Source organism: Phyllobates terribilis, unplaced genomic scaffold, assembly GCF_046119375.1.
Source record: "Phyllobates terribilis strain yellow unplaced genomic scaffold, ASM4611937v1 Scaffold_5__5_contigs__length_657084704, whole genome shotgun sequence".
In the NCBI taxonomy this organism is placed as follows: domain Eukaryota; kingdom Metazoa; phylum Chordata; class Amphibia; order Anura; family Dendrobatidae; genus Phyllobates; species Phyllobates terribilis.
Genome location: NW_027362765.1, coordinates 593,107,153 through 593,120,028, shown reverse-complemented (window position 1 = coordinate 593,120,028; position 12,876 = coordinate 593,107,153). Strand labels below are relative to the sequence as shown.

The 12,876-nt window shown below is 43.9% G+C and overlaps 1 protein-coding gene across 1 annotated transcript in view; it reads right to left on the bottom strand.

Moving 5' to 3' along the window:
* Positions 1-1,012: 1,012 nt before the first annotated feature.
* LOC141271356 (uncharacterized) overlaps positions 1,013-12,876 on the bottom strand; it is a 59,001-nt gene continuing 47,137 nt past the window's right edge. The window contains exon 7 of the mRNA XM_073681462.1: positions 1,013-1,255. Within this exon, the coding sequence (XP_073537563.1) occupies positions 1,080-1,255 (176 nt within the window). The 3' untranslated portion in view covers positions 1,013-1,079. The remainder of the gene's footprint in view (positions 1,256-12,876) is intronic.

The following is a 12,876-nucleotide window of genomic DNA, read 5'->3' as shown; positions in this document are numbered from 1 at the left end:
AATTAGGCTTTAATATATGAAAATAGAAAACCATTTTGAATCCAAAGATGACTGTAAAGTTAAGAAGCCAGTGTCCAGAAAATTTAAATTTATAAAAAAAAAAAAATTGGCAAATGTACAAGTGAGGGGGTCCCAGAGCAAAGACCAATGTTGCCTTATAGACTGGGTTTTGACACACCCGTTGGTTAGGTCTAGTGTTTTTTTAATTCTCCACCTTCCCTCTATGACAAATGGACCAAGTCCCCACCTCCTTGCTAACAATTCAGCTCTTCTGGAGAGTGGAGTCCTGCATAGGCTCTCGCTACCGTGAGATGAGTGGATTAATTGGTGGAGGATTAAGTTTGAGTCGAAATTTCTTGAACTTTGTGGTTTCATATATATTTGAACATTTTGAGATTTGATTCGCAAAATAAAGCTAACTTGCCCAGCAGCATTTCCCACACTGTTGAAGCATTAGAGAGCAAGAAAACGTAATTTTGCATTGTAGTGTGGACCTCCCCATAATGCCCTGCAGCTATGACAACTTTTGAATTATCATAACTTGTACAGTGGTGGTAAGTACCTGGCTCATCACAGATTAGTGGTTCCCTGCGGAGCTCAGTTTGTATGGCAGAGTAGTTTTCCATCTCCAGAGTCAATGGGTAAGTCTCTCTCTTCTGTAGAGTGTAACTCTTATGATTAGTGAGGTTCTCTCTCTTGTATTGTATTTTTCAAGCAATTACAAGTTTTCCAGTATTGAAATCTGTACAAATGTATTCGTCGCAAATCAATTTGTTTTGCAAAAATTTGTCGAAGTCAGTGATTTCACATTTCAAAAGATCCGCTCATCTTTAGCTTCCATGTAATGAAAAGATGAGCCCAAACCAGGTCTAGGGCTTCATTCTCCAAGCAAACTTTAGAAGTTCTCCTTTGATACATACACCAAATCAAAATGTCAATAACAAATAAGATAGCTTCAAATATAATTGTGAAAGCACAAATAACCATTTATATTAACCACCACATCCAAATATTATTATCAACACAACTAGTTAAAAATTTTATTCAAGATTTTTTCTCTTATACTTTTCTCTGAACCATTATCTACATACAAGAATATTGCGTTCTCTCTTGTGATTTTTTGTTATACCATTGTCGTCCAGCTCCTTTATAAACTCATCTATGTAGATTTCTTCTGTCCCCATAGTGACAGCTTCTTGGCACTTTTTCTCCTTGAAATATGCTGAGGATTGTCCACTTATGGCAATAGCTGAGGCTGTAATTAAACATAGAGCTTTAAATACAACTCATAGAACCAGAAAATCAACAAAAGATCTGATAGTCCTTGTAAAGGAAAAATATAGTTGTAAGGGAATATATAACAGCAGTATAGATACATTTAGTTGACAAAAGGACAAATTGTATTTACCAGGAACACAGAGACATAGGGGATTTCCTGGAAGAATAATGAGCGCTGTCAATCGTGACACCTCGGTCTAGTGAGCCAACTTCAAAGTGTGGGAAGATGGTGATTATAACCCAGCTGAATATTTCCTATGTAGTGTATGGAGGGTGTAGCTAGAGACACGGGATATTTGAAATGCAAGGTCCTGGCCCCTAAATTACCCCCCCATCCAGTCACAAACAGCAATTTTTAAATAGTCCAATTCAGGCTGTCCTGGTAATAGCCCAGGACCAGGCATATTAAAGATGGGTGACACAATAGGAAGATGTTCACATGTGGGAATCAGTGCATGCTGATTGTGATCCATAATTCATTTCTTCTTCTCTCAAGGAAACAGAAAATAAACATTTTCATCTACAGTTAGGTATTTTTGTTATTTCTCCCTTTATATTTTATAACTGTTTTGCATATTTGTATGTCATTTTATTTTTATCTTTTTATATCTTTTATTGTAAGCACTGTATATTTTTATATTAAAGCTTAGAATCTTTAATAAGTTTGATCCTTGTATGGTTTAAAGAATCCATAGCCTTTCAGAGAGTGTGTTTTTTTGATTGTCTGACAGTAACATATTTTGGGGAATCATCACTCCGTGTGTTTGATGAGTGGTGGCAGTGTGTTACATATCCGGAGTGTGTAATCTGTGTTGAGGGTGTGATTTTTGCTCACTTTAGAGCTTGTAACAGAGATTGAATGCTGGATTAAGTGAAAGGAGATAAATTAACCCTTGCAGACACACCCACATGACATGCTAGAAAATGTGTATGTGACAACTTGGTTGGCAGCAGTGGAATAGTTTACTTCTATTAGAGCATTGGTACACAGTTTAAGCAATTATTCCCTATACTAAAGGACTGATATTCTTGCAAAGAGTGCACCAGTTCTATAAGGTTCAACTCAGTGCTTACTTAGACATACTTGCAAACAGTTTTCCCCTTCCTTGTTTTTCTTTTCCATCTTTTATTTGGTGAAATGCTGTTTACCGATATGGCAGCTGTATGCAAGAAGCAGAGTAAGGAGGCTCTGATTAACCTCTGTGATCAGAGAAGAATAGACACAGCAGACAAATCCAGGAGCAGGACTAGGAGCAGAGTACTGGGACATATGGACAAAGAGGAAGCCGAAACTCTGAGGAGCCAAGCAATGGACCTTGTCCCTGAAATAACTTTTGGGGGTACCAACAATGCCAGTTCTGAGACAAGCTTGGACTTTTCTTGGCAAATGGCCTTACAACAGCTGGAAGAACGTGATGCCAGTATGCGCCTGAAGCTTATTCTACACTACCAACAGGCTTCTGCTGCAGAACACCAGGTCCAGGCTGAGAGAGAGGCTGCTGCTGCAGGATGTCAGGCTGAGAGAGATTTCCAGCTTCAGATGACCCAAATACCAAGGGGTAACAGTTTTCAGCTACCCCATTCCTAGGACATAAATCAAAGGAGACCGCGCTTGGAAAACTTCCCTGTGTTGGAGAAAGATGGAGACTTAGATACTTTTCTTTTGGGGGTTTGAAAAAACCTGCAGGCAACACCATCTACACCGTGATCAGTGGGCACAGTGTTTAACTCCATGGCTGAAAGGCAAAGCCTTGGATATTTTTGCTGACCTTTCACCAGAGCTAGATGGGGACTATGACACTATAAAAGAGGCCTTGGGCATAAAATACAACTTCGCTCCAGAGGAATATCTGAAATAGTCCCAGAGTCTACAGGGGGTATCAACTGACAGCTATGTGAATACTTTGAGGGCCACATTACATCAATGGATTCGAGAACTTTCTCTTACCAGTTTTGAGAAACTAGAGGATTTTATGGTTAAGGAACAGTTCCTTCACATATGTCCCATGAATGTACGACAATTTGTGCGCGATTGAGAGCCAAAGACTGCTGATCAAGCTGCAAAGATTGCTGACTTATGCTGCCAACAAGATGCCAGAAGCGTGGAAACCATAGGGATTCAGCTGGAAGGGAGGTAAGCCATTTGGAGACCCTTCTGCCAGCATCTACTTTCTCTGGGGCCCCTGGGACCAGACAATATTTTGCTTATAAATATTTTGCTCATTTATTTCTTTATATGAGAAATAAAGTGGGACATGTTAGTGTTGCTTGCCCTGATAGGAAGAGAGGTCCCACTATGACCATCAAGACACCAAAGCCCTCACCTTCTTTCTTATTTGTGGGTGGCACTCATGTGAGGAATAATGAGATCTGTCAATCTGTCACTGTGAGCAATAAAGTTATCATTGACCTCATCGAAACTGGAGCAGAAGTAACCCTGGCGCGTCTAGAAATGGCGACCCTTGAGGGTATAATTCCAGGAAAGACAATATGTGTATCCGGAGTTGGGGGGGGGATCAGCCCTGCCGTGCCCATAGTCTGTGTGTATCTGGACTGGGCAGCAAGGAAAGGATTGAGGAAAGTGGGTGCATCAGACACTATCCCTACCAATGTTTTGCTAGGCACAGACTTGGACAGGATGGTGTCCCACTATATCCATGCTTTGCAAGTGAATGCCACAGTGAAGGTGGAAGCCAGTTACCCACCTGAGAGGCTGTGTGATGCAGGGAAATCTACAGATGTGGAAGGAGAATGTAGAACAGAAGTCCAAATGGCTAGTACAATAGGTCTGCATAGAGAAAGAAGATTTATAGGGCCTGAACTGTATAAGGAAAGGCACTGGGACTGCAAGGGAGTAGGAAAGGGTTAAAGAAAAATTTGGGAAACTTTAGAGGCTGCACTGAATAAAAAGGGGTGGGTTTATTACAAGTGTATATATAGTGGTTTTGGCACCAATATGCATGTCAGCCATTTTACCTTCATCTTGATGCTCATCCACCGTGCCCTGTCTTTTATGTTTTTCTTTGATTTATGTTGATATATGAAGGTTCATGCATAAAGGACCAAGCAGTTGGTTATTAATGAAAGTTTTATGTATATGTTTTGTTAAGTATTCTATCAGTTATATATATAAAATGTGGTTTATATATTTATGTTATGTAAGGTATACAATTGTCACAGCATGGGGCCTTTTTTCTCATCCATGCCCAATTATGTGCATTCTGCAAGGCCCGCTGTAATACAGCGGTTGTCCTTTGGGGGTTTAAATGAGATCGGTCGAAAGAAAGGAAATGGGCATAGAACTTTTTGGATTTTGGTTATAATAAAGCTGTGGACAGCCCACTTATCCCACATACGTTTCTGTGTGTTTTCATTGTGGTTAAAGAAGGAATTTATATAAAGCAGCCGTGTTTAGGTAGGTGGCTAGTGTATCACACTCTTTGCAGTCGTGCAGGACCATACTTATGGGGCTGCTGTCTCAGAAAGAACTGCCAGAACATGAAGGCTCTAATACTACCCAGGAGCCTCCCCAAATCACAGATCTAGTAAGATTCCAGCTAGAAAATTCAGGAAACTCAGCATCTGACCAGTGTCTGGCATCCCCACTAGGCCGTCACCTGCAGACCTTCCAGAAAGCCCTGCTATTAGATGCCAGTCTGTAGAAGCTGAGCTGTCTTGCACAGAGATGGGCGAACCCGAACAGTAAAGTTCGGGGTCCGTACAGAACACCTAGTGTTCGGGTATGGACCCCGAACACGGACCTCCGTGTTACTGTTACTGTAACCTGTGTTACTGTTCGGGTTTGGCTGTTTCCTGCACTGTCATCTGCGTGACAGCGTGGGAAACATGGGTTCTGATCGGCGGTAAGCTTTTTACCGCGGGTCACAGTCACAGCTGCGGGATCACACTAACATCTGACACCGTGATCTCGCAGTGCTCTGACTAGCAATAACAATGTTACCATCAATCAGAGACTCTGTTTCCCGCACTGTCACGCAGAGAGTGTGTGACCTTTTTTTTTTATTGTCTGACAGTGACATATATTTGGGACTCATCATCCCGTGTGTTTGATGAGTGGTGGCAGTGTGTTTAGTGTCCGAGGTGTGTAGTCCGTGTTGGGGGGGTGATTTATGCTCACTTTAGAGTAGAGATGAGCGTTGTTCTACTCGAACTGTTCGCCAATCTCAAATTCGAGCTGTTTTGGGCGGTGTTCGAGCCGGTCGGCGAACACGAACAATTTGAGAAAAATTCGGCTGTTCGAGGTTATGTTCGATAACTGTTCGTGCACCAAAATCATAACTGGATTTTCTCTCAGTAATGATGAAAATTAATGTTAATACGCAGTTTGAGTGTACAGCGGGGCGGGGGGAGGGGCAGGGGATGGATCTCTGCAGGAACAATGAAGATCTCCATTTTTTTTTCTCTTTCCCGCATTTGCAGTGGGGAGGTGCAATCTGTCAGCCTATCAGCAGCGCACACACGGAGCGAAGTGCTTTTTTTCACACAAGCAAGGGCATGTGTGATTGGCAGTGTATGTCACATGTCCTTGCCCTATAAGACCAAGCCATTTTCCCCGTCGCCACCATTTTCTCACTGCTGCAGCTGCGTGTTAGACGGCACCGCTGTTGCTGTGTGCGCTATACCTTGTTAATTTCAAGCCAATTTTCGCACAAATATACAGATAGCTTGGGAGTAGGGAATAGTTGTGATTGCAGTCCTTTTAAGGACTAGGTTACAGCATTTCCTACGACTTTTATCAGGCAGGTCTGTGCTCTTAAATAGATAGATTGTGGGAGTAAAGACTAATTGTAATTGGAGTCCTTTTCAGGACTAGGTTACATCAGTTCCTATCAGTTTTTGCCAGGCAGGTCTGTGCCAGTGCTGTGCAAGTTTTTTTCACAGCATTTGGCTGAATCTAGCAAAGCTAATCCTTTTTGGCCTATTGCAGAGTGTGTTAGTCAGTGGAGTAGCCTATCTGTGTTGCAAGATATACCACCTGTGTATAGAATACCAATTTTTTTACTGCACCTAGTGAAGTAAAATCTTTTGGGCATAGCATCATTCTATTAGTCCATCTATGCTGACCTCCATCAGGTTGCAAACTGAATATAATTTTTTTCTGCATCTAGCTCTGAAAAAATATTTGGGCTTCTAGCAGTGTGTGGGACTTGGTCTATTAGTCCATCTATACTGACCTCCATCAGGTTGCAAATTAAAAATAATTTTTTTCTGCATCTAGCTCTGAAAAAATATTTGGGCTTCTAGCAGTGTGTGGGACTTGGTCTATTAGTCCATCTATACTGACCTCCATCAGGTTGCAAATTAAAAATAATTTTTTTCTTCATTTATCTCTGAAAAAATATTTGGGCTTCTAGCAGCGTGTGGGACTTGTTCTATTAGTCCATCTATACTGACCTCCATCAGGTTGCAAATTAAAAATAATTTTTTTCTGCATCTAGCTCTGAAAAAATATTTGGGCTTCTAGCAGTGTGTGGGACTTGGTCTATTAGTCCATCTATACTGACCTCCATCAGGTTGCAAATTAAAAATAATTTTTTTCTGCATCTAGCTCTGAAAAAATATTTGGGCTTCTAGCAGTGTGTGGGACTTGGTCTATTAGTCCATCTATACTGACCTCCATCAGGTTGCAAATTGAATAAATAAAATTTCTGCATCTAGCTCTGAAAAAATATTTGGGCTTCTAGCGGTGTGTGGGACTTGGTCTATTAGTCCATCTATACTGACCTCCATCAGGTTGCAAATTAAAAATAATTTTTTTCTGCATCTAGCTCAGAAAAAATATTTGGGCTTCTAGCAGTGTGTGGGACTTGGTCTATTAGTCCATCTATACTGACCTCCATCAGGTTGCAAATTAAAAATAATTTTTTTCTTCATTTAGCTCTGAAAAAATATTTGGGCTTCTAGCAGTGTGTGGGACTTGTTCTATTAGTCCTTCTATACTGACGTCCAGCAGGTTGCAAATTGAATATAATTTTTTTCTGCATCTAGCTCTGAAAAAATATTTGGGCTTCTAGCGGTGTGTGGGACTTGGTCTATTAGTCCATCTATACTGACCTCCATCAGGTTGCAAATTAAAAATAATTTTTTTCTGCATCTAGCTCTGAAAAAATATTTGGGCTTCTAGCAGTGTGTGGGACTTGGTCTATTAGTCCATCTATACTGACCTCCATCAGGTTGCAAATTAAAAATAATTTTTTTCTGCATCTAGCTCTGAAAAAATATTTGGGCTTCTAGCAGTGTGTGGGACTTGGTCTATTAGTCCATCTATACTGACCTCCATCAGGTTGCAAATTAAAAATAATTTTTTTCTTCATTTAGCTCTGAAAAAATATTTGGGCTTCTAGCAGTGTGTGGGACTTGTTCTATTAGTCCTTCTATACTGACCTCCAGCAGGTTGCAAATTGAATATAATTTTTTTCTGCATCTAGCTCTGAAAAAATATTTGGGCTTCTAGCGGTGTGTGGGACTTGGTCTATTAGTCCATCTATACTGACCTCCATCAGGTTGCAAATTAAAAATAATTTTTTTCTGCATCTAGCTCTGAAAAAATATTTGGGCTTCTAGCGGTGTGTGGGACTTGGTCTATTAGTCCATCTATACTGACCTCCATCAGGTTGCAAATTAAAAATAATTTTTTTCTGCATCTAACCCAGCCAATAGTTTTGGCCTAATACCACAGTTTGGCCACTCAGCTCTGCTCGGTTACCATCCATTGTTTTTTTGTGCAAACAACTCCAGAGTTGTGAATTAGTTAACCACCAAAATGAGTGGAAAAAGGCCTGCTGCTGGTGGAAAGGGGAATAGGCGTGTTGGGAAGGGGAAAAAAGGTTGTGTCCGTGGGGTAGGTGCAGAAGAAAGACCATCTTCCAGCCAAACTAAAATGTCTACTTCTTTTAGCGGACAATGTGATAAGATCCCTTTCTTACGGCCACGCCAATCGCTACAAATTCCAGATGAGGCACAAAAACAGCAGGTGCTTCAACGGATATCAAGTGCTCCTTTAAGTGGGCTCTCCTCCACATCAACTTCAACATCACAAATACTCCAGTCCTCAAAGGTGTCACCCAAATCGCACTTGCTTCCTCACAGCTCCCAAATCTCCAGCTGCCCGTCTGAGTATGAGGTAGAACAGATGGTTGAGTCTGCAGAGCTGTTTACTCATACTATAGCCTAGGAATCAGAGGTCGACTCCAGCGCTTCTGTGAATCCAGACGAGGAAATGATCTGCACTGATGCCCAGAATCTTTATGAGTCGGATCCAGGACCAGACGCAGAAGGTTCTGACCATAATGTAGACCCTCATTCCCAAACTGTAACTCCTGTTGGTGGAGACAATGAGGAAGACGATGATAAGACTCAAATACCTGATTGGAGCGACAACTTTAGTTTTTTGTCAGGGCAGGAACAGGTTGGCTCTGAGGACGACGGGTGTGATAACGCACAGGGTGATGATGATGAGGTCGGAGATCCCACTTACTGTCAACCCACAGTCAGCCAAGAGATGAGGTCAGCAGAGGAGGTGGAGGAAGATGCTAGTGACGACGAGGTCAGGTTGCGCCTTCCTGGACAGAGACGTAGTACTGGAAGCACGTCAACAACTGCATCCTCAAACACAACTCTGCCTCTCACCACAAGTCGTGGTGGCTCTTCAGGTCGCATGGGTGCTAAGCCTTGCATAGCCTGGGCATTTTTTCAGATCGATAAAGATGACCCAACTCGTGTTATCTGTAACATTTGTCAGCAAAAGCTAAGTAGAGGCCAAAAAATACATAGTTTGAGTACTTCATGCATGAACCGGCACATGGACATGAAGCATAAGTTGCAGTGGGAAGCTCAGTGTGCTACAATGCGGTCTAGCCGGCCGGGCCAACCACCGTCTGCCATATCTTGTGCATCCGCGGCCTCTTCATCCTCTGTGACTGGGGGGACAGCAGTCACACCTGTTTTGGGGCGCAGACCTGCCACCTCTTTACCCGCAACAGCCAGCGTGATTGGCAGGTCATCATTTTCTTTGGAGGTGGTAACACCAGCTGGTCTTGAGCGCTGTCCGACATCGATAGCACCACCTTTGGATCAAGGCAACCTAACATGTCCGCCTGCATCTTCCTCACAGACCGGCAGTTTGCCGGGGACACCCTTATCAACCCCGTCTAAGCACAATAGCCAGACCTCGGTCCCTCAGATGTGGACAAGCAAAAGACCATTTCCTCCTAGCCATAAGAAAGCTAAGAGGTTGAATTTCACCATCTGCAAGCTCTTGGCTACAGAAATGCTGCCTTTCCGCCTGGTGGACACAGAGGATTTTCGAGACCTTATGTCCGTCGCAGTGCCCCAGTACCAGATGCCCAGTCGGCACTACTTCTCAAAGAAAGGTGTGCCTGCGCTCCACCAGCATGTCGCACACAACATCACCGCTTCTTTGAGAAACTCTGTGTGTGACAGGGTGCATTTCACCACAGACACTTGGACGAGTAGGCATGGACAGGGGCGTTACATGTCGCTGACTGGGCACTGGGTAACTATGGTGACAGCAGGACAAGGGGCTGCTGTCCAAGTCTTGCCGTCCCCACGAGTTGTGCGTCAATCCTCTTTATGTCATTTTTCCTCCACTGCTTCTGCCTCCTCAACCTCCTCTCGGTCTTCCACCTGCACCCAAAGGCTGTCTGGTCATGCCACAAGCTTTCTAACTGCGCAGAAGGGATCCTGCACACCTCCTTACTATGCTGGCAGTAGGGCTCAACGTCATCAGGCGGTTTTTACATTGAAATGTCTGGGAAATGTGAGTCACACAGCTGAGGAGTTGTGGTCAGCTCTGGAGAACCAATTTCATGAATGGTTGTCTCCACTGGACCTGAAACCAGGGAAGGCCGTGTGCGACAATGCTGCAAACCTGGGTGCGGCCCTTCGCCGGGGCAATGTCACACACGTGCCTTGTATGGCTCACGTGTTGAACCTGGTTGTCCAGCAATTTTTAGCCCACTATCCCAGACTAGATGGCCTTCTGCAGAGGGCACGGTCGCTGTGTGCTCACTTCCGCCGTTCGCATCCTGCAGCTCAGCGACTTACATCTCTACAGAAGTCGTTGGGCCTGCCACTTCACCGGCTAAAATGCGATGTGCCTACCCGGTGGAATTCAACTCTGCACATGTTGCAGCGACTGTGGCAGCACCGACAAGCCCTGGTGCAATACGTTCTGACGTATAGCCTGGGCCAACGAGATTCAGAGGTGGGGCAAATCACGCTGGAGGAGTGGTCTCAGATCAGGGACCTATGCACCCTTCTGCACAGTTTTGAAATGGCGACGAAGATGTTTAGTGCTGACGATGCCATTATCAGCATGACTATTCCGGTGATTTACATGCTGGAGCACATGTTAAACAGAATTCGGAGTCAGGTGGTGGCACAAGAGGAGGTGGAGGAAGTAGAGGAGGAGGAGTTGTATGCGGAAGGGCTAACATCTGCAAGGTCCAGACGGTCGGCAGCACCAAGGCGGCAGGCATGTGAGGGTGGGGGAGGTGATTTTACCAGGGCGCATGGTAGCAGCCAAACTAGTGAGGAAGGTGCAGGAGCCCAGGAAGAAGTGGAGGACGAACTGATGGAAGACTCATCAGATGAGGGAGACCTTGATCACATTTCTGTTGTGCGAGGTTGGGGGGAGAGGACAGAGGAAGGAAGCATGATTGCTACCTTGCCACCAACACAACAGGGACTTGGTGCTCCTGGATGCGCAACACACATGAGTGCCTTCTTGCTGCACTACCTGCAACATGACCCTCGAATTGTGAGAATTAGAAATAATAATGACTACTGGGTTGCCACACTGTTAGATCCCCGGTACAAAAGTAAATTTGCAGAAATTATTCCTGCCATAGAAAGGGATGCACGCATGCAGGAGTATCAGCCGAGACTGTTGCAGAATCTTACATGTGCTTTTCCACAAAATACCAGTGGTGCACGTAGTGAATCTCACAGTTCCAACTTGCCAACCGTGGGACCGTCAAGTGTTCAGCACTCAAACCGTAACAGAACCACAGTATCTGCTGGTAACATCAATTTTGCGGAATCATTTCACCACTTTTTTAGCCCATCCTTTGCAAGGCCACAGGAGACAAGAAGTCTGACACATAGTCAACGCCTAGAGACGATGGTACAGGAGTATCTCCAAGTAAACATTGAAGCCACGACTGTGTCACTGGACCCTTGCTCTTTTTGGGCTTCCAATCTGGATAAATGGCCGGAGCTAGCCACTTACGCCTTGGAGATCTTGTCATGCCCCGCAGCCAGCGTTCTGTCTGAACGTGTGTTCAGCGCTGCTGGTGGTGTGCTGACAGATAAGCGCACGCGGCTCTCCACTGATAATGTAGACAGACTCACGTTCATAAAGATGAACAAATCATGGATCCGAAACGACTTTTCTACCCCTGTGTCATCCTGGGGAGAGTAAAAGCTTGATGATTGGTTAAAATCACCCTACCAACCGTTTTAAGCTTTCAAATTACTAATCATGTTTATCTGTATCTTGACTGGAAAATAATTTGGGCTTTGTAGCAGTGTGCAGCACTGATCCTATTAGGCCATCTATAATAAGCTTCACCAGATTTAAAATTAAAAATAATTTTTAGCTGCATCTAGCCCGGAAAATAATTTTGGGGCTCCGAGATGCGCAAGACACATAAGTGCCTTCTTGCTGCACTACCTGCAGCATGACCCTCATATTGTCAGAATTCGAAGTAATCATGACTACTGGGTTGCCACACTCTTAGATCCCCCAAACTTTTCGATCAACCTTTTCATTTTAATAAAGACCAAAAAAATGGTCATTTTTGAAATTATAAGCATTAGCAGGTTGTTAGAAACTGAAATCAAACAGTTTTCAACTCAAAACTTTATTCTAGGTGATGTTACATTTTCACATAGGACCCCTTGTTTGAAAGGAGCTTCTGAACTCTCTCGTCCATTGAATTTGTCAGGTTTTGGATGGTTTCTGCTTCAATTGTTTTGCATGAGGACAGAATACCCTCCCAGAGCTGTTGCTTAGATGTGAACTGCCTCCCGCCATCATAGACACTCCTTTTAATGATGCTCCAAAGGTTCTGAATGGGGTAGAGGTCAGGGGAGCATGGGGGTCACACCATAAGTTTGTCCCCTTTTATGCCCATATCAGCCAGAGATGCAGATGTTTTATGTGCAGCATGAGATGGTGCATTATCATGCAGAAAAATGATCTTGCTGTGAAATACACGGTTCTTCTTCTTGAACCATGGCAGGAAGTGCTGTTTGAGAAAATCCACATACATTATGGAGTTCATCTTTAGCGCCTTCAGGGATCCTAAAGGGGCCGACAATCTCTCTCCCCATGATTCCAGCCCAAAACATTACTCCACCTCCTCCTTGTTGGCGCTGTAGCCGTGTTTGCGTGGGGTGTCCATCAACCAGCCATCCTCCACTCCATTCATCTGGACCATCGAGCGCTGCACGGCACTCATCCGTGAACAAAACAGTTTTGAAATCAGTCTTCATGTAATGTTTGGCCCACTGGAGCCGTTTCTGCTTGTGTGAAGTGGATAGAGGAGGTCG